This window comes from Babylonia areolata, chromosome 2 (assembly GCF_041734735.1).
Source record: "Babylonia areolata isolate BAREFJ2019XMU chromosome 2, ASM4173473v1, whole genome shotgun sequence".
In the NCBI taxonomy this organism is placed as follows: domain Eukaryota; kingdom Metazoa; phylum Mollusca; class Gastropoda; order Neogastropoda; family Buccinidae; genus Babylonia; species Babylonia areolata.
Window position 1 is genome coordinate 18,057,373 of NC_134877.1, and position 25,082 is coordinate 18,082,454.

Consider the following 25,082-nt stretch of genomic DNA (forward strand, 5'->3'; position numbering starts at 1 on the left):
CTTGGCACTTTGATCTGACATTCTGACACAACAACAAGAGCAGTCGTTATTATCATTTTTTGTTCAAATAGGAACTTCTTTTGCTAAGCATGGAATTTTTATTTATTTTGCAAACGTTTTGGTGCAGATAGTAAAAAAGGGAAATTACTCTGTAATTAGTGCTAGGGGACTTAATTCGAATCTGGTTAGGGCTTTTTTTTCTCTTTTTTTTTAACGTGAAGCTTTATAATAACAAATACAGAACACATTTTAACGATTAGATTTTTTTTTTTTTTTTAAGTGTATCACAAGTGAGTCTTGAAGGCCTTGCCTCTCTTGTTTATTTTAGTGTGGTCCTCAACTTTTTTTAAAAAACTTGTCTTTATTACTAGGATGAAGATGGCAGTTGCTAATTTGCCAAAACATTAAAGAAAACTATATTCTGTTGAATCAGTCAGTTCTCTCTCTGTATCTGTCTCTGTCTCTAAATCGGGACTTTTGATAAGTTAAGCATGTAGAGAGTCCCAGGGACACTTAACATAGTTCAAGGGGACCTCAACCTCCGTTCACAGTGTCACTCTAACGCTGCACAGTCTTATCAACTCTTCATTGTTGCCACACACACACACACACACACACACACACACACACACACACACACACACACAGTGTCCATGAGGGTCAGGGGTCAATTCCTGGTCTCACCCTTTCTGTCAAGTATCACTGAAAAGTCAAACCAAGGGTCTAGTCATTAACTCACTCAGTACGGCCAGTCCTCTCTTCTCCTCTTACACAGACCCCTCGGATGTCCAGTGGGTGTCTGAATGACCCAACCTTTAGCTTCCGTCGTCAGAACTGTGGTATTCTTTGTCAACATTCACGTCTTCAGTATAAGAGCCTTCCGCTTGCTATATTTTGATGATGGTAATTGGGGTGAAACGCTGTTAACGTCATCTCTTTCGCCATTCGTATGGAAAGAGTTAAGATGACAAACCAAGGCCCCATGTGTAGCATACACTTAGTGCATTGAAAAAGAACCCATGGCAATGTGAGTGTTGTCCTCTGGCAAAAATTCTGTACAAAAAATCCACTCTGATAGCAAATACATATGCATGCACTCCATCACTCATGCCTGACTAGCCTGTTTGGTTATGCTGCTGTCAGGTATCTGCCTAGCAGATATGGTGCAGTATGCATGGGTTCGTACAAACCCAGCAATGCCTCCTTGGAAAACTGAAACTTTTTGTAGAATCTGTAATTTGTTAGCCTGGCATACAGACACTCTCTATAATTACATGCGCACACACACGCACACATACACACACCTTATATCATAAAACAGTGAAAAGATGTTAAACTAAAGATAAAAAGAACACTTTCTTACGACACTTTAGTTAAAAACAATATGACCCCAAAATACTGTAACAAGTCTGGTCTTAAAACCCACCTCTTCCCAAAATAGCCTCCCTTCCCTGCCTCTTCCTTGTCTTCAGTTTTTCCAGTTTTAGAGTTATGCATGTGTGCGAATGACTGGTGCGAAAGTGCTTTGATTTGTCTCTGCACAAGATTCAGTGCTATATAAATCTAATAATTATCATTATGCAGCCCTCTGCAGTCTACCACCATCTTTCATAATTCAGCTGCTCTTTCCTAACATTGCAAGAGACACAGAACTGTTCGATGTCTTCAATCATGGGGGATGGGCCGCACAGGAACACTTTCAGTCTTTCTGTCCTGAGTTCCTGCACAGCTTTCTGGATGTCCTCACACATGATTCTGCCCACTGTAACAATAACAAAACAATAATTTGATCAATGCTCTTTTATTCTATTTATGCAACCTTAAACGTGTTGAAAGGGTATCTGTATGCACAACTTCAGCACATGCATATGCACAGAAATATGTGCACTTGCACACACACACACACACACACACACACACACACATATACACACGTTCGATAAAAGCTAACAGACAAAAAAGCAAACTGTTTCATTTACTCCAGATGTGGATTTTCTGTTTATTTCAAAGCTTCTTCAGACTGTATGGTGGCATATTCTATATATGAGAAAGGAGAGAGAGAGAGATCAGAACAAAATGACAGGGGGATAGTGGAAGCAAACAAGCACAACCAAACAATTCTTCCATCACTGTACAAACAATTACTTTACAAAGATGTTTTCATTTATCGATGTTTTTACTGATCAAAACAACAACAATATATATATATATATATGTTGTTTTTTTTAAAGGTAGATGGGCGGGAGTGTATGTAAAACAGTAAATGTCATGCAAAATAATCATATTATACCTTTGACGGATGCAGGCACAGATGATTCCCTGGAGACAAAGAAGCGGGTGGCAATGTTTGAGTGAGCTGCACTGAGATTCTCCAGCTCTTTCTGCAACAAAGATTGTTCATCAGATGGGCACAAGCCGATGTTGAAGCTTGATGTCATTGTGGGTCCGGGTTCGAATCACGGTGAGGCGCCTGTGGGTAAGGGAGATTTTACGATTCGGTAACATATGTGCAACTGCATGCTAACCCCTACGTGTGTATATGAACAGAGCAAATATGCTGTTAAAGACCTGTAATCCATGTCATGTTCGTGTTATGGAACAAACTACCAGCATGCACACCCCGAACGAGTATGGCTGCCTACATGCGGGTAAAACGGTATACACATAAAGCCCATCATGTGCAACGTGAACGCAGAAAAGATGAGATGATAGTTATCACCATTGAATTGTGAAAGCAGAATGACCATGAGAAGGGTATAATCATGCTCATATCATACTGAGAGCTTATTCGAAGATAACCACTGTAAAATGTTTGAACGTATCTGCAAACTGACAACAGGTGACCATGCACCTGTAAATGCATTTTTTAGTGGTGTTTTTTTTTTTATTATTATTTGTTTGTTTGTTTTTTTCACCCAGAAGGCTGGATGTAAAAAAAAGATTTTAAAAAGGTAATAATGGTTATAACATTACCTTCCTGAAATACAACTGTTTTGTTTTGTTTCGTTTCGTTTGGACCCTCCTCACTCCAATCCCCTTCCCTCTTCCCTGAACACTCACGCCCACAATCCTATCCACTTATCTGTGAAAATATTCATTCTACACAAATAACCCATACTGCTCCAAAAAAGAACAACTACAACAACAACAAAAGACATATATGTACTTTTCTTTACTATCAACTTGGTCAATATACATACACTGGACATCAATTTGGTCAAAATATAGTATACATTTCAAATCACTTAACATCAGAGACAGTGTTGTGGTATGTTTATTTGGTTTACTTGTGTAAAGACATTTAGCACCAAAGGATGCAAAGGATGCATGGGTTTGTACAAACCCAGCAATGCCTCCTTGGAAAACTGAAACTTTTTGTGGAATCTTTTTGTTAGCCTGGCATACAGACACTCTCTATAATTACACACACACACACACACACACACGCACACATACATACACCTTATATCATAAAACAGTAAAAAGATGCTAAACTAAAAATAAAAAGAACACTTTACTACGACACTTTAGTTAAAAACAATATGACCCCAAAATGCTGTAACAAATGGAACAATTTGTTGCAAATGAACATTAACTACTGGAAACAGACATTTCACAAAATACACAAAATAAGTGATGTAAACTTAAAATAGTTTCAAATAAGAATAGTTCATAGGATTATTGCAACAAACAGATCTCTGAAACAGATGAATATCTCTGATAATGACAAATGTAGTTTCTGCAGATTACATCCAGAAACCATAGAACACCTTTTTTGGAGATATGACATTGTGCAGAGATTTTGGACTGCTTTCAAAACTGATATGAATAACAAATCTAATAATGTATACAATGCCCAACTATGTGAAAAACTGGTTTTATTTGGCAACTCACACACATCTGCTACAGATGACTTTTTTATTTTTATTTTTATTTTACTTGCCAAAAACTTTCTGTACAAATGCAAATTCAATAAACAACAACCACAACTCAATGCATTTACAACACAGATCAGATACAGATACAAAATCGAAGAACATGCATCTTATATACTGGTGAACCATTCTGCTTTCCGTACAAAGTGGAACAGTTACCTTCAATTATGGAAACTGTTACCTAATCACAATTTTGCCTGTTCCATAGTAACCATACTGTATAACAGTCCTTATGAAATGATGAGGAAAGAAAAAGGGAAAGAGAGAGAGAAATAAAGGAAAGGAAAATGGGGGGAAAAAAAAAAACTCACATCCACTGCAAAGCACTTATACTAGCAATTCTTTTTGTGGTTTTGTTGTTGCTGTTTTTTTGTTGTTGTTTTTTTCATTGTAGTCAACTAAAAAGCTTTCCTTTCCAATAATGTAGAAGTGGTATACTTACTGCTCCTTGTTATGATACTACAATGCAACCACTCGCTTTCGCCTCGTCCTTGATGCCATTAATGCAACAGTTGACACAATTGATGCTATTGATACGTTACAACTGGTCTCATTATTATTAATATCATCTTAAACCATCATCATACTGCAATCAATAATGTGTCAACATTGATTGATTGAATGATTACGTAAGTAGTTAAATGTGTGTGTTTTTGTTGTTGTTGTTTTTTTGTGTTTTTTTGTTGTTGTTGTTTTGTTATTGTTGTTGTTGTTGTTTTGTTATTTTATATCATACTGTTTTTGTTGTTGTCTCTATTGCATGTTACTGTTCTTTTATACTGTTTGTTCATACTGATCTCTGTATATTGTATACATGTCTTTGCAAAAAATTTTTTAAGTTTAAAAAAAAAAAAGGATAAAAAGACCCCCCCCCCAAAAAAAAAAAACCACACAAACACACGTACACTCACACACACACACGCACACACACACTACATACAACACTCAAAACCCTTAAACATATAAAAATGAAAATTAAAAAAATTTACACATACCCTGAAAATGAGTTCCGAGAAAGTCCTGGCAGAGAAAAGCAGAAGGACGTTGCCTCTGTACGGACCTTGGGGCAACGTGTTGATATGGGCCACATGGTTCAGCATGCTGTACAGGGGATTGATCCCCACACCCCCTGCCACCAGCAACACATCCCCTGGGTTCTCCTCCCCTGGCTGCGGGTCAAAGTAGTAGTCGCCCCCAGCTCTCAGTCGCAAAACGTCTCCGGCACGGCACTTGAAGAACACACAACATAGACTTCTTTTTTTTTTCTCTCTCTCTTTTTTTTTTTTTTTTCTACAGCACAATACAGTAACTAATGCAAAATAAAATATTTTCAGAAAGGAAAAAGCTGATTAGGTATGAAGAAGGCAAATATGTTCGTGATTCTTTTGACAGAAAAAAGGTAACTTATTTATGATTTTTTTTTTTAAATAATGATAACAGTCAAATTATCATGTGTATCTCTCTATCTCTGTATCTCACAGACATGCACACACAGACACATGAATGCACATACATATGCATGTGTCTGCACACACACAGATGCACATAAATAAACATGGCTTATATATGTACACATACATATATGCATGCACATACACACACACAGACTCATGAATATATGCATGCATATGCCTCACACACACACACACACACACACACACACACACACACACACACACAAATGCACACAGATATATCCACTCAACAGACCTTGGTGTGCACCCAGAAAGCTGGTGGGTGTTCTGAGAACTTCACAGCCAATATGAGGATACCCTCACTTTCCAGAAGGAATGGGGATGAGCACATGGAGTATCCTGCAATTGTCTCCATTCCAGGGATGAATGTGTCCACCCTGGAGCATATCATATTAATACACATTACTCCATTAAAAAAACACACCAAAACTCTCTCTCTAAAAAGAAAAGAGAGTGAGACAGAGATAGATAGATAGATAGATAGATAGAGAGAGAGAGAGAGAGAGAGAGAGATACAGACAGACAGATAGACAGACAGACAGACAGAGACAGAGACAGAGACAATGACAGAGACTTATGCTCAGTATACTTGTCTGACTTACAGCAACATGAACAGGAAAATGGTTATCATCACCATGCTCAAAATAATCTTTAACTGAGGTGGTGAAGATAATATAAATGAAGGATTGCAACTTGGGGGAAAAATCCTATTCGATCAGTTTCAGTTTCAGTTTCTAGGCATAGTCAAAGTGTGCCAGCCGATCCACATACACAATACCACATCTGCAGTTAACAAAAAAAAAAAAAAAAAAAAAGAAAAAAAAAAGAAGAAAAAGATGCTTGCGCTGTGCACAAACTCAATTATACCATGGTCAAGCCCTGACAGCCTACCCTATGTTTGTGTAAAACATTAACAAGGACAGAAATAAGATACTTAAACGAAACAAACATATGACTTAATATTAGAAAATTGAAAAGAAAAAAGAAAGATATGCAGAAGGCATATGATTGAAAACAAATAACAAATCGAACATGTCCAGCAAATGAGTGCAAATCTACATATGTGTCCATACTCTCAAATGAGTGCAAATGTACATAACCACCACCCCATCCCCCCAAAACCCAAGCAACTAACAATGTACTGTTCTTGGGACAGACGTAAGTGCATGGGCTCATGTAGATGGAATAACAAAACATGTATGTTCTTTCAAGATACTTTTTTTTTCTTTACCTTTGTCCTATCTCTTCATGAACATTCATCAAAATTCAACTAATTATTTTGACTGTTTCTTTGTTAAGTTTTTAGCAAAACTTATATCCAAAATTTGCATAAAAAAGAAGAAAAACTAAATATTTAGACAGCACATGCAGTATATATATCAACACAGTCATTTAGCTATTTTAAGTACAGAAAATGTGCGTGTGCATGTGCATGAGTGGGCGAGTGTCTGTCTGTCTGTATGTGTGTGCGTGTGTGACTGCGCGCGTGTGAGTAAACAGCAGCAGCAGGCACACAAAAACAGAACTGTTTACATACATCATAATCTAACCTATCTTGCAACAATTATATAGCTTTTAACTTACCATTGACCGGGTTTGAAAGACAAGTTCCGATCATGGACCCGAAGTGTTAGCACCTTGACGTTATCCGACTCATTCCTGATGTCAAGTACTGTTGCTGAAGAAATTAGCTGCAATGTTCATGACAGTTTCAGTTTCAGTAGCTCAAGGAGGCGTCACTGCATTCGGACAAATCCATATACGCTACACCACATCTGCCAAGCAGATGCCTGACCAGCAGCATAACCCAACGCACTTAGTCAGGCCTTGAGAAAAAAAAAGTGAATAAATAATAGATAAATATATTAAAAAAAAAAAAAAAAAAAAAAAATATATATATATATATATATATATATAAGAAACAAAGAAATCATTCAGTCAGTTAATAGCTTATGATTCACAAACGCACACACATTCTCTCACACACACTCACACACAAATACACACATACGCAGGGGCACAAACATGTACCACCCAACCCCCATTCACCATTGTACACACACCTGCTTTACTCACCTCTTTCCTGGTACTGGATTGAGTCCTTGTCACATGGTCTGCAGACTGTGGACTGGAAGTTGAGAACATCCTTCTGCTCAGTGCGCTCAGATTCTTACACCAACTACTCAAAAGAACAGTGCAGTGAAATGTGTGATAGCCATGATGGCCATGAATTAAATGACGAAACCAGTCAGGAGGACATGAAAAAAACTGTATATGTAGGATCATCAGTCAGTGATATATATTTGTGCTTGACTCATTCGATATCTCTCTCCCTCTCTCACGTACACACACTGACATTCCCTATCCCCTCTCCACTACCAATGTCCCCCTGAAAGAATTCCATGTGTTTATTCCGAACTGAACCACGTGTGTGTGTGTGTGTGTGTGTGTGTGTGTGTGTGTGTGTGAAATTTGATATATTCTGTTTTTTCTTCTTCTGTTTTTTTTGTTTTGTTTTTGTTTTTTTGTCTAAGTGGAAAGCATACCACCGTTGTGCCTGCCTGGGTCTTCACATCCTTTGGCACGTTATACTGCATTTGGATCAGGAGATAGCTTTTACAGTTTCAAACGTTATGTATAAATTAATAGCACACCAGAGAGATCCAACAAGTGATGCATTATTATGTCTGCAGTACCCACATTCCTTCCTCTGTACTCTTTCCATTCAGTTTCACTCCGAATATGGAGAAAGTTGTAAAAACACTGCAATTCATATGCTACGTTTCTTCCCCTCGAGAATTTGTTTACTTTGATTGTCGATTTACGCAACACACATGCGTTTTATACCTTGGGGCATGCAGCTGCAGTCTACTCATTCTGTCCCACCACAGGCACTTTGACTGGAAACAGCCTCGTTCAGTTATAATTCGGTGTAAATTTATGTTTTACTCATCTGCTGCTTGTTTTAGCAGACGCCAAATTGAAAGGTTTGTGTAAAACTCTTTTGTGATCAAAGAGTATATTAACTAGCTTCGGGGGTTAAGAAGGATAACTCTCACGTGATTTTGTCTTCACCACCACGTTTGAGGACAGGCCGAATATTTCTAATGACTATGTGTACACACACACACACACACACACACACATATATATATATATATATATATATATATATATATATATATATATATATATGCATCACGCGTTTATTTATTAGGAAGACGGATATGTGCATGCATCATATATGTCAGTGGATGAGCCCTGTCTAGTTTTCTTCAATAATTGCATATTTATTTTATTCAGTTATGTTCTCTGTGCAATTTTATTTGCCTTGACCCAGATGAGGGCTGAAAAAGGAAAGGGGGGATAAAATTTTTTTTAAAAAGCATGATTATACTTATTCCACTCCCCTCGGTAAAGAAAATGATATCTCTCCCAAGTATAAAGAGATTAACTGGTTGTTTCATTTTTAATTACTTCGTTATGGCCATCAAGAAAGTTCAGTGCACACTGACGAATAGTACCGCTGGTCACGCCACTGCTCTAAAAATAGAATGGATCCACCTGCATAGTCAGTGGTCTCATCCCTCTGAAAACGTATAAAACCCGTTCGAAAAACAGCTGGGACAAGCTATTGTTGTTTTGTTCCATTTCCATCATTAATCTACCTGCTGGTCTCACCTGAAGAATGAAAACTCAATAATCTGTCTGTGATGTTCCAACACACCAGCACCTACCATGTATTCAGCCTGGCTTGGTGGAAAATGTACGTGTCTGATGATAGAGACCAGGTTAATAACTTATTTGCCGATGCCCTTAGGGTCAGGTGATAACAGTTGTCTCCCGCTCACATGTCCTTATGTGATGACACGATAATGTTAAGGTCAGCCACACACTCTTCAACTGGATCCAGGAATTAAGTTGAAAAGTGCATCGCTTATTTATGAATGCCTCTGTGTACCTGATTTTTGTTCAGTTTTGTAACTAGGAGTGAAGTCTATATAATCTTTTTTGCATTAGTTTTTATGGGTGAGCCACAGGTGTAAGCTCAAGACCGTGTAGAAAGTGTTGCTGAGGCTTTCACCTGTAGTTGTTTAATTGTTGGCTCTGTTTTCTGCTGAGGATGTGAAAAGAACAACAACAACAACAACACACACACACACACAATGTGCACACACACACATGCACAAAAGCATGCAATGCACACCCTCTCTCTACACACATTCAAACGTAGATGCACACACTTGAAATGTGTTGGCAAAATATGTAATCTCTTATTCTTGTAATGTGCCATCACGCTATGCAAAGGCAGGACACAGGCCCGGGTGAGTTGTGAGACAGGCAAATCCCTCTCAGGTATCAAGCATCAAATTCCAGACCAAAACTCTGTTGCTTATGTTTTCATGACAGTTGTTTGACTTTGGGGGGTACCAAAATTGGGTACCAGTGAATGTGTGCATGTGCTGTGGGAGAGAGAGAGGCTGTATCTGTATGTGTGAGTGAGCGAGTGTGTGTGTGTGTGTATGTAAGCAAGCGAGAGGTTCTTATTCACTTAAACCTTGATGAGGAGCTCACACCTTGTGGCTGTTACATAAATGAACACCTCATGTTTACTAATGGTGTACTGGATTCCTCCCATAGACTGGATTCCTCCCATAGTTGCTCTCTATCATTGCTGAATGGGCTGGACAGCTTGATGGCAATAAAACTGATTTGTTCTTTGGTTCTGTTTTTCAGAGCAAGCTTCTTCATCCCCTCTAGGACATAAATCTCTCTGGACTCCCATTTGCACCTGCCGTTCCAATAACACAGTAAGTTCCAAATATTCAGCCTCGCGTTAGAAGCTGTCAGTTAACTGTCACACATGCCCTTGAATAGTAGTTATTTTGCAAACTGGTGAACACTTTAAATTGATAAGAAAGGACCTTCATCCATGTCACACATTTCTTTTATTAATTCTATGCTTTATTATTTGTGCATTTATTTCTTCATGAATTTTTTTTGGGGTCTTTTTTTTTTTTTGCAAGGGGGTTACATAGACAAGATTGCTCTTAACCACCACAATGTTATTTACCCATTTCATCATGGGTTTGTCAGACCAACGATCGCAAAGCAGCATATCAGCAGTACTCCCTTGTCTTTACATCCCGAGTCTGTCAGACCCATTCATGCTGTAGAGATAAGAGTGAATGTAGCAAACCAGTGCACCACTATCTGTGTATTTCGAGTCTTTTTATGATGAAAAACCTTTTGACAGGTATCCAGGAAGGCTGCTTTACTCCTTAAGTGCAGTGGCAGGAAACGTTTGTTCACCTGCTTGTGCCAAAAAGATGGCCCATTGTGGACAGAGCTCTTTGTCAGTGAAGAAGTTGTCACATTTGACATTTCTCCTTGATCCAAGAGAGAAGTCTTATCAAGTTCAATGACATTCCTTACCAGTCCAAACTGACAGATCCTTCCCTCTTTATCAAGGTATGGGGCAGCATTGAAGAGGTAACTGTCAGCATCAGCAACCCTACAGTTTTATGCCATACTTGTCTACTCGTCAGGTTTGTTTGGTATGCATTGCTGCAGCCAAGCGAACCTTCAGTATTGGTTTCATCACAGTCTTGCCATGTAAAAATTGTAAGTCCTTCCATCGGTTTGTTTTCCATGGTGGTGTATTTCCAACACCATGTCTGATGTCACAGTGCAAATGTAGACACAGGATCTCTTCCAGTCTGACATCCTTGAAGCTGAGTTAGGAGTGGTTTGAAAATGGTCCTTGCCTGTGTGTTTGAATTTGTGGGTGGAAGCAGTCAGCTCCAATGAGAGCAATCTTTGGCAATAAAATGATGCTGCATTATTGCCATCATCTTTCAACAACGTGTGACTAATTCAGTTCATATTGTACTAAAATATGGTGGGTCTGTACCAATGTATGTATTTATAATTATCTATTATTTCCAACGATAGGAATACTACAACATACAACCAACTTGATACATGTATGCGATCACCAAGACAAAAAAAATAAACTACAAAACCAGCATGGAAAATTTTAAAACACAGCACAAGAAACTTTACTAATATTGAATCTTTATTCACTGACACCTTATTGGACTTGACTTTCATTCATAACGTATTACATAAAAAATCACAGAACTTCACAAACACACACACACAAAACAAAACAAAAACAGATTCTTCAACTTGCATCAAGAGCAAGAGATGTCATGTGGGAATGTGGGAATATAGCAATATCAAAGAACTGAGAAAGGGGGGGGTGGGGGGGTGGGGAAGGAAAAGACGACATTTGATGCAGAAAATGACATAACTACTCTTTACAAAAATGGAGAAACAAGCGTAACAAAACAACTGTAAACCAAAGAAGGCTGTTAGGTATCAATCTCATAGCAAGATGTGAAAATGCTTTTCTAACAGTTCACACAAATGTCATTATGCCAGAAAAATAATATTGACCAAGAAAAAGCTGTTCAAAAGGTATTGCAGCAACTACTCTCCTCCTTCATATGCTCTGGAGCAGCCCTGCTTATTGATTTTGCCTTGCACCAGTGAGCATAAGAACTTAAGCGACTAAAAAAATAATATATCTGACTGATGCTCTGGTACAACTGTGATTCAGTTCTTATGACAGACTACTTCCGAACCACCTTAATCAGTGAAACACCATCTCCATTCTGAAATTGTCATGAAGGGAAAACACGCCACAAAGAAAGAAGACATTCCAAAGAGCCATACACTGATGCATTCAGTACATTAATACAAAAAGCTGGTTTGTTCGCATTCCCTTTATTGATTGAACCTCAGAAACCAAGACAACACAGCCACATATCATGGTTTTAACACAGTGGGCACTTCAAATCAACCCCATCATGGCAGAGATGCATGGATTGTAAGTCTTCTCTTGTATGCACATTGCCAGTTTTACCGTTTACAAAAGTGAAAGGTAATGGCATTCCTAAAAAGAACTCTTGCTTATTCAGGTAATTATTTTTCTTTTCATTCTTAACTTTTGTTTTGCATCACAATGGATGAAATTCTTCAGCTGGTCTTGAACGAAAAATATAATAACCACAATGCATATACAAGGTTTTCAAATTTCATGACTGTAGCCCCATTCTTATATCAATGTTCATTAAACATTGCAATCATAAATCTAATACAAACCACAATTTTTTGTGTCATATTACAGAAAGTAAACTAATTTAATACAAGATCTGTCATGACCATCATTTACTACAGAATCAAAGACTGTGAATGACCATGAAACACAAATGTCACTAAATGCTAAACTTCACCTGCATGTTGCTCATCTTAAACTTTATCACATTCATCCCAACTTGCGTCTTCAAAACAGAAATGTCCTCAAACACACAACATGATGGGTCTTTACATGCAGTAGAACTGTGTATAACACTGTCCATTGTGTATATGATTGTATACTGAACAAAATTTTCTGTTTATTACTCAACATCAAAAACAAAATCAATATAACCCTTCTCGAGAAATGTAAATCTGATACATAAAAAAAAAATTTAAAAAATTATGAAATGAAACAATTTTTAAGTGTCATTATGACTTTTGTAAGAGTAAGACCATGAGTGCAACTGGAGTCCACAACATGAAAGTGACGATACAGGCAACAAATACAATAGTGGAACTGGACCCAGTGAAGAGGGAGAGAGAAAAAGAGAGATTGTGAAAGGACAGGAGTAACAGGGTAACGATGCTGTCAGATTAAAAAAATATATATATATATCATAACATTAAGGGCAGATGTTGGTTCATGACGCTGAATTCTTGCCTAACCTGTCTTCCAGTTCTGTTTGTTTTTGTGTACTTCAAACCAAGTTGCTGCAGACTGTACAAAACAAGTTCTGGATCAAAACTGGACAGAAGAGTTTTCATGACAATAGATAATGAATGTTACCCAGCTTTCTGTAACTCTACCCATGTAGAACTGCCATCACAGTGCAGCAGTGTTTTATTCTTAACAGCATCACTCTGCAAAAATGTTACCATTGACAGGGGAAGGGGTAGGTGGGCACGAGGCTTTTTTTCTTTTCCAATAACAAAATTGTGTCATCCACACAAACCTGCCTACACCCCCAGTGAAGAGTTTTATTGACACATACAGTGTCAGCCTGCAGGCACCTTGTTACCAACACATCACAGCCACTCCCATGAGAAATGGGGGGTGAGTGGGGGGAAGGTGGCGACTTCTAACTTTTTAATGAATGACATGATGAACTGACAATAATTGTGTGAACAAAAGCACTGCCCAGCACATGCATGCAAGAAAATAAACAAAAATTGGAATAACACCATACACACAGTAAATAAAGGTCAACTAACAAAATGATCTTGCTGTACAACAAATCTGTTACACCCCATCTTTTCCTTAATTTAAAATCTAAAAAAAAAGGGCAAAAGAAAAGAAAAGTAAAATAATAATAATAGCAATAATGATAATAAAAAAAAATCATTCACCATTACTTTCCTTGCTTTCTCTAAAAAGTCAGGCTCAGCTCAGTTACGTCACACCCTCAGATAACCCTTCTGACATCATATATATAGACACAGCAGCATGCCCAGATACCTCTTACTAATGTCTTTTTAGTTCATTGGACAGCCAGTCCAGCCCCTCGTACAGACCATCCCCACTGGTTGCACATGTCGCCTGGATGTACCATTTGCGGTTACGAAGATTGTGAAGTCCCAGCTTATCTGTCAGATCGGCAGCGTTCGTTGCGTTTGGCAGATCCTGAAAAAAAAAAAGAAAGCTGCCGATTATGATCCAACATTTAAATAAACAGGGTATCATTTCATTATCTGACATGTGTGGATAAAATATCTTATTCAGGAAGAATGAAATGGAGGGAATGTGTGTGTGTGTGTGTGTGTGGAGGGGGTGTGGGGAGGGGTTGGGGTGGAGGGGTTACCGTGCATGATACATCGATTCAATTCAAATCATACTTCTGCTCTACATTGATCGGTATGTCACTGTTTCATGGTCATAATATAGATCTAGATCAAAGTTTCATACTTTGGTTTCAGCATGACTGTCCAGCTTCAATAAATCATAACAAACACTCCACATAAGATTAAGAAGCGATTTTCAGTAATATTTTCAAGTTTTTTCTTTTAAATATCAAGAATTGAGTTACTGTGATTTGATGTGTAAATTATGCAAGTTGACCCAGATTATATTTTACCACTATGATACTCCATAACAGAAAAAGCTTTCACATTATTTTGCATCCATGTGTAATCTAGATTTGATTTTGACAAAGTATTTCTACATAAAACAAATCTGTTTAAAAGTTTACCGCAAACACCCACACCCACATATACATGCAAACAGATACAAGGACCACTGAACACAAATCTTACAAAGATTCCCTTTGTTTACACAGATGAGCCAAAAAACTGCATCCAAAAAAATGGTACTCACCAAAAAAAAATAGGGTAGTATGATTAATAGCTGAGCACATTTCATAAATTTATCATTAATAGCCATTAAGATAACAGTGAATGCTTTAAAGTTTTCACTCCTGACCAGTTTTAGTTTGGTTCTGGCGTCATAGCATAATCAACAGTTGGGCTGGTCACACGATAATCCTAACTTTGTTTGAAAAAGGTGATTGCCTTGTATGGTGTTTGAACTGATTTCTCAGCAAGGTCTGGCTCTTTTTTTTTTTTCACCGGCTTTGTTTTGTAAAGCAAAAAGTTGTTCAGCATTGTCAACATGGCTGCCAGGAAGTACAGTGTAGAAGCGACACACAGATTTACTGCATGACAGCAACAATAGTGAATATGACAACATGTAGTAGATAACAAAAGTGCGGTTGGTGATGAACCCCAGTGATTCTGGTTATCCTGATGAGGATTACGTCCAACCAAATACATCAACAGGTAGGGGAGATGGTTGTGGTCAGGATGAAAATGGGCAAAGGTTTTGGGGAAAAAAACAGCATGTTAGCTTCAAGCCTTCAATTGAAGGTTCAATATACTATGAAACCCCTAAAATAATACCAGATGAAATATTTTGCTCTGAGTGCTTAACATTGCAAATATATATATACAGATAATAGTAATGAAAGATGCAAAATATTATATTCAATGTGTGGGGAAAGGCAGATGTGTGTGCGTGTGTAACAAAATGATAGTGGAGGAAAACAAAGTAATTGCACTTGCTTGTTATATCCAAGACATCTGAAAATATTTCAGTACCACTGCCACACTTAAATACAAAATTGAACTCGCATCTTTTAATTCATCTCTCTCTCTCTCTCCTTTTTTTTTTTTTTTTTTTTTTTTGTCAAAATATTTTCTGTGATTTTTTTCCCCCTAAAAATTTTGTCTATCTTTCCAAGACTGAGTAATTTCATCCTGCCAACACTGTTAATTATGTACTCCATTTTCCTTCCATAAAATATACACTCACAGGAAATTTTCTATCTAAAATTACGTTTAAATGTGTGTGTAGGTTGGGTTCCCACCCCACCCCCAGAAAATGTACAAATAATTCCTTGAGTCAAAGAGTTAATAAATGTACTCATGTAAACACACCTGGCTGAAAGATGGGCCACCACAGCCACTTCCATCTCTCACACCCTTTGCATGGAACCTTATAAAAAAAAAAAAAAAAGGTATTCAGGGCCACCACAGCCACTTCCATCTCTCACACCATTTGCATGGAACCTTATAAAAAAAAAAAAAAGTTATATCATTCAATCTGCTCTGCAGTTATGGACAGCTTGCAGCCCTGCATACCTGTTTGTTGGCAAAGACCAGCAGAACAGCATCCCTCAGTTCATCTTCATTGAGCATACGGTTCAACTCTTCCTTGGCTTCTGAAATTCTCTCTTTGTCATTGCTGTCCACAACAAAGATCAAACCTGCAAAAAAAAAAAAAAAAAAAAAAAAAAAAATCAAAGGTTACAATAATATTCAAAAGTGAAAGGGAAAAAACACACACAAAAAAAACAATAATAAAACAAGAGTGCAAGATACAAGACACATCAACACAAGCACGCATGCACGTGAAGCACTCTTTTCCAATGACAGCCACTTCAACCCCAGAGACATCCCCGAAAACGGAATATGGCTGCCCACATGTAGGGTAAAAACAGTCATACACGTAAAAGCCCACTCATGTACACATGAGTGAATGTGGGAATTACAGCCCATAACGAAGAAGAAGAAGAAAGAAGAAGACGCCGCCAGAGGTGAACATTTTTGGAGTCGCTTTATTAAAAGAAATGTTTGACGAGTGCAACAGCCGAGTGGTTAAAGCAGACTCATCTGAGGGTCCCAGGTTCGAATTTCGGTAGTGGTGCCTGGTGGGTAAAGGGTGGAAATTTTTCCAGTTTCCCAGGTCAACATATGTGCAGACCTGCTTGTGCCTGAACCCACTTCGTGTGTATACACACAAGCAGAAGATCAAATACTCATGTTAAAGAGACTGTAATCTGTGTCACCGTTCAGTGGTTTATGGAAACAAGAACATACTCTGCATGCACATCTCCGAAAATGGAGTATGGCTGCCTACATGGTAGGGTAATACACGTGAAAGCCCACGCGTGTATATATATATGAGTGAACATGGGAGTCGCAGCCCACGATCAAAGAAGAAGAAAACAAATATTTGCTTCAACTGCCCTCCATTGTGACTTTGCTAGTTTATAACTAAAACAACCCACTAAATTATACAACCATTCAAAGATTCTCGTGCATCATCATTATCATTATTACTGATTTATTATTGTCATTATTATCAATAGTTGTAGTTCTTAACAAGTCTATCTCCCTGAACGAATCTAAAACCACAATTAGTCCACTCCTCCATGACCAACATCACCCTTGTCCACGAAATCCATCTTACTGTCTTATAAAATATGTAGACATGTTTACATCAAAGTGGTATGTTATAATGAGTGCGTACTTGTAGTAAATAAACAAATCTGTTGAAAAAACTGCAAAAAGTTTAATTTTCATCATGCATGTCACAAAAACTGGACACCAAATCAACTAATATCATAAAAAATATGCCCACATATGCCCTCAAATTCAATTAAATACCATTATTCACCTTGAGTATTCTGGAAGTAGTGTCTCCAGAGTGGTCGGATTTTGTCTTGGCCGCCAACATCCCACACTGTGAAACTGATGTTTTTGTACTCTACTGTCTCCACGTTGAAACCTGAAGACACACGGAAGACAAAAAAATAAATAAATAAAATAAAATAAAATAATAAAAATAATAATAATACAAAATGAACAGACTTTCAGAGCATCCACATAATTTTTATCTTCAGATTGTTTTACTCAGCGCAATCACTGCAATGACGACAACAACAAAGAGGAGATGTTAAGTAGTTATCCATGGCCAACACTTTTTCTGTCATTTTGTGTTGTCAGAATATTGTATTTACTGTGTTTATTAAAATAAATAAATAACAATAATTTTTTTTTTTTAAATCAAAGCAAGCTCTGTATAGTATTTCAGAACATTGGTATTAGTGATTCACTGATTATAAATAGAATTTACAGTAAATAAACAGAACTAAAAGGAAGAAAAATATAGTGATATTGATAGTAACAATCTAGACATTTTCAATAAGCAAAAGCAAGCAACAGACACAGAGACCAATTCTTAATGGTACAAAATTAATAAAATATGTCATCTACCATGTCACTTTCTTCATTATCTGCTGGAAATGAAGCTATCACTACATAAATCAAAAGTTTATTGTATAATATTCATGATATAGATCTACATAAAGTACATCATTTCAATCTTTTCGCTTTCATCACTTTTTTCCCCAGTTTTAATCAATTTTTGTTTGTAAGAAAACCTCCAAATGCGTGTGCAAAACTAAATACAAAAACAGATTTTATGGTATGTCTTATGTTAGTGTCATTTCTCTCACATTAACAACTGAATGACTGCAACTAGAATGATGTGTACTCTATCTTTTTTGTAAACAGTGACAAAAATGTTTTCCCTGGATCTTTAATTTAAAAAGTTATGCTCACAGATTCCCACGGTGACCAGCTTTTCAAAATTAAATGTTCTACTCTGATAAATCAAATACCCTCTTTAACCTACTGGTATTCTTGTCTGCTTTGCTTGTTTTTTTTTGTTTTTTCTTCTTCTTTTTTTCATTCTTTTCTACCTCCTTTAATTTTTTTGTTTGTTTGTTTTAACATATGACCAGTTTCCACGAAAGACATAAAACAGGTTTGCGAGTAGCAGGCATAATGGAAAAGCAGAGTACTATCCTTTGTGACTAATTTTGTGTTAGAATTGAACAGAATTAAAGGGCACTAACAGTAACACAATTAATCACTCACTAAGTCATGTCTGCACATTGACATGCTGAAACAATATTTTTTTTACATACATACACATGCATGCACACACACACATATATCAAATGTATGGCAATATCATTATCAAAATAGTTTATATCAATATTATTTTTAATTAATAAATAATGACAACTTACCTATTGTTGGAATAGTTGTGACAATTTCACCCAGCTTCAACTTGTACAGAATGGTTGTTTTTCCTGCTGCATCAAGACCCACCATCAATATTCTCATCTCTTTCTTGCTGAATAATCCCTTGAACAAAGATGCAAAGTTCCCCATCTTGGAACTGTTTCTGACCTGCAACAAACCATTCATACCAGCAATTAGTCTCTTGTCACTCACACTCACTGTAATTTCAAGAGGACCTAAAGATGAAATTCCATAGATCCAGAAAAAACACACACACACACACACAAAAAAAAACACATGTGAAATGTGCACGCAAACTTTGCCCTGAAAGAAAAATTTGCCTTAACCTTTTTTCAGTTTTTGTCATTTCATAAATTCATAGACCCAAGTACTGTACGAACTTCGCTTTGAGTGAAACTTTAGACTTTTCCATCCAAATTTCACTAATCTTTTGGCAGACCCCTTCTTGATTGAGGCAGTACTCAGCAAGATTCCCCTCTACCAGGCCCATTTCTTGTGCAATGGCTTCCTTATCACATGTGTTTCTTGAAGAGATCTCTATCAAAACCAAGCTCCTAGATCAGGTTGTTGCAAGCACCTTTCTGCTGCCTGGGCTTCAGAACCTTGTTCTTCCAAAGCTGATACTTCCTCTTTGCTTCACATTTCTTCCATAAAAACAGGACTGCTTATAAATTTCTCTTCCTACCAACAGTGAGTGCTTGCTCTGACTGTTCCCGTGCCATGGTTTCAATCAAAACTGGTGGGTAAATTCCATGTCCAAGACTTATCTTTATTCTTAACATGAAATTTTTGCATGAATTCTTTGCATATGAATTTCGCATCACTTTTTCAGTTTATGGAAGTTTACCTTAATCTCCAACAACTTATGATGACAAAGGCACTCAAGGCAGGGTTTCTTCCTCAGACTCGATCAGTGTTTAAGAGCCGACTTTCATATTGTTTGTCAAGGCTTCTCTATCAGATTTCAATACAATATATAGTTCAAAGAAAAGTATTGAACTTTACATATAGCTTAACCACAGTTAATAAGCCACATTTTCGATATTTACATATGTATTCTATTTGTAAACACCTAGGGCTATTTTCAAGATTAGGCGTAAATGCTCATAATACTACTACTAATAATGAACCCACCAGCCGCCGTGGCAAAGTGGTTAGTGTCGCGGACTGACGGCTGGGAGGATGCAGGTTTGAATCCTAGAGGAGGTGGGTTTTTCGGCCCATAGGCGGCTCCTACCCAGAGTTGAGTACTGTGGGCTGTGGGAGACTGGGACCACACAGTCGAGTGTCATCCACTTCAAGGATGCATCTTTGGGTGTGTTGCTCTAATTACCTGACCAGCACTGCAAATGTCTATCTCTCGGGCACGGTTAATGCCGGGATATCATTATGACAGGAAGTGTTGAGTACAGCCTTGTCACGCAGTCCCAAACCAAAATGGACCTCCATAGCAACATCATCATCGTCATCCTCCTCCTCCATCACCATCAATATAAACAAAACAGTCTAAAAGTCTGTGGCCTTTCATGCCCTGCTCTCATGGTGACCTCAGTCTCGATACCCCTCCACTTCCATGCTTGGGGTGAGTCTTGTCAATGTCTTCAGTATCGGCAGATTCATGGAGGGGTTTTGTTTGAGGGACGTGGTGGCGGTTTCCACTCTGGGAGGGACACTCACTCAGTCTGGCTCTGCAACTATGCCATTACTGTCATCAGTAGGGGGCTTAGTAGGTGGTGTCCTAAATCAGAACAGGCACCACTGAACACCACCGAAGTGACTCAGCAGCAGTGGTAGGTCTCCTCTCGTGTGTGGCCTCCTGGCGACCTAACACTGATGGTTCCCTGCGGAATGCTGACTCTGAAACTGTGATGGACAAACCCGGATGTGGTCGTGTATGGGGAATCCAAATGAGTGGTGTGAGAGTAATGCTACTGAAACGGTGCAGAAGATGAGGCAGCAAAAAAAAAAAAAAAAAGAGAACCCTGCCATCAACTCACTTGAGTAGCTGCCTAGTAGTAGTTTTAGAAGTAATGACAAAGACTGAATGAACTTATTCTGTCAGAACAGCTGTAGTTTGCTCAAACTAGTAAAAATATGTAAAATGAATCCACAGATTTAACAGCAAAGAGACTCCTTATCAGCATCCATATATGGCAACTCCCATATTTACTGATACCAGCATAATCTATTGGAGGTTGTGAATCCATATTTGAACACTAATGGTGTGCAACTGAAAGTCAAACTAACCAAGAAAAATTAATCTGTAACTTGTAAATTTATCATCAGAATGATAAGAAATGGATTTCAATTTTCATGCAACGACTGATACCATATTTTCTTTCTTCTTTTTTTTGTTCTTTACTGGTAAAATACAAAACTGTCAATTTCTTTTCAATACCCTGCAAACAATGTCACTTCAGTATGCATATAAAACATTTTTGTTTTTACTGTATTGGTGCCTTTTCTTTAAGACACTATCACTATCTCACTCCAGACGAAATGCTCCAATCAGGGACCCCATTGTTTACAACCCTTTCAGACAAAGGGCCCTGATCAGGGCCTTAGAATAGTTTTGAATTTTTGGAGTGGCACCTAATTTCCATAATGATGTTATGAGCTAGGAACATCTCAACTGACCATTCCATTCTCCACTTCAACCAACAAATGCAGCGTGTGTTGCCGTGCTCACGAGCAGGAGAGTTATTTTCGACATAACTACTTAACTAGTTCACATGAACAGTGCATGCTAATGATGGCGTCTGACCCAGTTTCATCTTAGCCACATGGCAGACAAAAGAATTAGACAAAGGGGCCGATCGTGGCTACATAATGTTCTGAATTCAATCTGTTTAAAACTCTCTTTGCTTTCCTGGGTTCGTTTACAAGTCATCAGTGTGTGCAAATTTCGAACAAAAAATAAGGTACTTTCATCATCTCACTGCATAACAGCATAAGAAGAGAGGAAGTTTCATATTTTGTCCCCCAACTGACTTGTTATCTTACTGATCAGTTTTTTAAGTTGTCAGTTCATAAATTTGAAGATTTGTTTTTTGGTGACTTTATTTCTTACCCATACAAATGGGTCATCTGTGGGAATGACAGGGGAGCTAACTGGCAGTACAAAGCGAGTTAACAACTGAATGGTTTTATCATTAGTATTAACTCCATGCTATCATCTGTCTGTTCCAGTGTTAGTCCATTAACAATGAAGATCAATTCGCTGATGGTGACATGCCAGGTATTATTTTTGGATTTTCATAATCCAATGACTGCTAACACAGTAACAGTGACTTGAATCATGGGATCTTAAGTTTAACATGTATCTGATCTTCTGCAGGGGCATATTCACCTGTTGAGATGAAAGACAAGACAAAGAAATCTTATCTGACACCAAATATCAATTACTTATGGGAGTTTTTCAGGTTTCATGCCTATTTTCAAGCAATTTTAACTTCCACCTACCATTTGGTTTGATCACTACTGATCTTCACATTAAAGTTGTTCTTCATTTTCTCTGTTCACCTTTAGCAGCTTTACTTAGCAAAATCATACGGACAATATGCCAAATCAAAGTTTATGACTTTGAGAAACTCATCTTTCTCAAGTTTTAACAAATAATCTAAGTAGTATTAATCTGCTCATGTTGCCTCTGAGAAACCCAGGACATTAGTTACAATGTATCCACGTTTCTTCCCTTCCACTCCTCTGTTGGAACTGACAGAATGAACATCCACACCTTGTTGTAAACACTACTCATTCCATATTATGGGGGTAACTTTTGGACATATGCTTTAGTCCTACAGAGGCATTTTTCTCCGCAACAACACTGTCTCCGCAACAACACTGACTTTGGGTATATATACTGTCACAAACTGATTAGTTTTGAAGAGGGCATGGAAATATGGGAATGGGGTGGCAGAGGAAACGGGCAGTTCTTCCTAGATTTAAACCGTTTTATTGGCCAATCAATTCATATCTTAGCATTTTATATCTAGGTATAGTTTGTTGCTGTTACTATTTCTGAAAAAAAATAATATTTTAGTATCACTGTACTGGAGGGGAAGCAACTCAACTGCCAGTGCCACACCCACAACCATGTTCCCAGTAGCCTAATGCTTGTCAAAAAGAAAAAAATAAGCATACAATCTTTGCTGACGTTCACGCAAAATCAATCGCAACCCGACTATATCATCACCCACTAGTCCTGTTGATCGGTTTTGGGACTTCCCTTCATATGGGCTACGACAATCAGAGAATGAATCATTAAACGCTCAACACACAGCCACGGTGACAATCCGGTATCGACTGCCGAGGACACGATTGAATGACTTGATAATGTATTTACCAAATTCATACAATGATTTCAGATAGAACAAGAAACTTTCATTTATAGAAACAATAGCGCACATTTTCAAAATGATTATCACTGTTTCATTCATGATTAGACTTATCTAAAAAATGACAATGGTCTAAAATCTGGTCTCAGTACTCACTTCCACGGCCAGCAATGACTCAAGCAAAATGGCGGATGCAACGTTTTCCGGTCTTCCCACCATGCCACGTCAATGTGCGGTCCTGCGACTGTGCAAAAGCAGGCTTAGTGATCCGCTTGGACTGATCCAGTCGAAACATGTCACAAATATTACCAGTGTAGGCTCTGACAATTCTCTATCATTTTCTCGGTAATTTCCTATTCTAGTATGCTAAATTCTGGGACCTATTGTATTGTTAGTACAATTTAGAGGGCAATTTCCTGTTTTAGTACACTAAATTCTGGGACCTATTAGTATTGATTTAACGGATATTTTCGTGCGTTTTGCAATGCTGACATAACACGTGAAAAAGGACATGCTGCGTTAGTCCACCCTTCTATTAATCATGTTATGCTTAAAAATGAAGCGAAATTACCCACATCATGAACACAAACCTATTCTTGTTACCCAAGACGTCGTGTTTGTTGGGGGGTGGAGGGGGGGGGGGGGGGGGGCGTATGTGTGTGTGCTTGCATAAGTGAGTGTCACGGTGTATGCGCGCGCGCACGCACGTGCGTGTGGGAGGGGGGGAGGGAGGGAGGGTGTGTGTGCCATCAGTGGAAGCTGCCGCGACACATGTAGCCTGGGGAAGGGGGAGGGGGGGTTGCAGGGTATAATTTGGGAGATTATTGTTGTGTGTCTGCCGTGTGTGTGTGGGGGGGCTCGTGTACGTTTATGTGTATCAGTTTGTGCTTTTATATCTCAGTAAAACTGCATATGTTTGTTGCATATGACTCAGCATGTATACACACACTCATCATCTTTCATACGTATAAAACGGTGTACATCACCTTTTTCTTCATTTAGTTACTGGCGACCCTCCCGTTCACTTATTTACTGGCGACCCTCCTGCATAGCCCGGGCCCCTCAGGACCATTGCTTCTTGGGTTTCATCACAATGACACCCCCCACCCCCCACCCCACCACACCTCCCCATCCCCCCCACACCGGACTTCCCGCCTAATGATGAGGTCTTCCTCTTCATTTCCTGTTCTCACTTTTTTTCTTTTTTTTTTAAAGCCTCTCTTTCTTTTGGCGTAGTGTCATGATTAATGTACTTTCTCTCGTCCGTCAGCACTACTGGCCCCGGCGGCAAAAACCTTGTGGATGTTTTTCATGATCTGCTTCTTACCTTCAACTGTTTTGACGGTAAGTCTGAGCAAACGAGGTTTTTTAGCACTGCCCATGATGCCGTAAACTTACCGAGTCTGACTGGACTTTCAGTCCAACTCATCAGCTATTTTATCATCTGTGACCTTTCAGTGCAACCAGATTTTTTGCCTCTCTGAGATCATCTCCCTTCCTTTCCTCCGAGTCAGCAGTTTCAGCCTGACTTTCAGGCAAGTTAACAATAATTGTACTGTTTTCTCTCTCCTGTTGCTCCTCTTACCTTCAGGTAAACCTTCTTATCTATCATCTTCTCTATGTCTGAAGCTGAGTGCTTTGCCTCTAGCTGGTATCGATAGTTTGCATCGCTGATTTCACGATGATATCTAGCTTTGCCTCTGAGCGTGTTTTGTTCGGATCTGGGGCCTCTGACTTACACAAGTTCCCTGCAACTACTACTGACCCGAAACTACTGAATGCTCGCCTCGCTGTTCTCTAGA

The 25,082-nt window shown here is 38.3% G+C and overlaps 2 protein-coding genes across 5 annotated transcripts; both read right to left on the reverse strand.

Annotated features, from left to right (window-relative positions):
* Positions 1–75: 75 nt before the first annotated feature.
* Positions 76–9,195, reverse strand: LOC143279322 (oxidoreductase NAD-binding domain-containing protein 1-like). 4 transcript variants are annotated; one of them, XM_076583345.1, is made up of 7 exons: positions 9,148–9,195; positions 7,487–7,589; positions 6,995–7,101; positions 5,646–5,787; positions 4,931–5,164; positions 2,291–2,381; positions 76–1,762 (listed from the first exon to the last, which is right to left on the reverse strand). In XM_076583345.1, exons 2-7 carry the CDS (start codon positions 7,553–7,555, stop codon positions 1,596–1,598), a joined length of 810 nt encoding a protein of 269 aa, XP_076439460.1. In that variant the 5' UTR covers positions 7,556–7,589; positions 9,148–9,195; the 3' UTR covers positions 76–1,595. The 4 variants fall into 4 exon arrangements, with proteins under 4 accessions (XP_076439460.1, XP_076439456.1, XP_076439459.1 ...); XM_076583341.1 differs by having other exon boundaries at positions 9,092–9,181; XM_076583344.1 differs by lacking the exon at positions 9,148–9,195 and adding an exon at positions 8,258–8,411 and having other exon boundaries at positions 7,487–7,538.
* A 2,991-nt stretch (positions 9,196–12,186) lies between these two features.
* Positions 12,187–23,538, reverse strand: LOC143298689 (ADP-ribosylation factor 1-like). Its single transcript, XM_076611583.1, has 5 exons — positions 23,437–23,538; positions 18,928–19,090; positions 17,508–17,618; positions 16,190–16,314; positions 12,187–14,177 (listed from the first exon to the last, which is right to left on the reverse strand). Exons 1-5 carry the CDS (start codon positions 23,497–23,499, stop codon positions 14,019–14,021), a joined length of 621 nt encoding a protein of 206 aa, XP_076467698.1. The 5' UTR covers positions 23,500–23,538; the 3' UTR covers positions 12,187–14,018.
* Between the last annotated feature and the right edge of the window lie 1,544 nt (positions 23,539–25,082).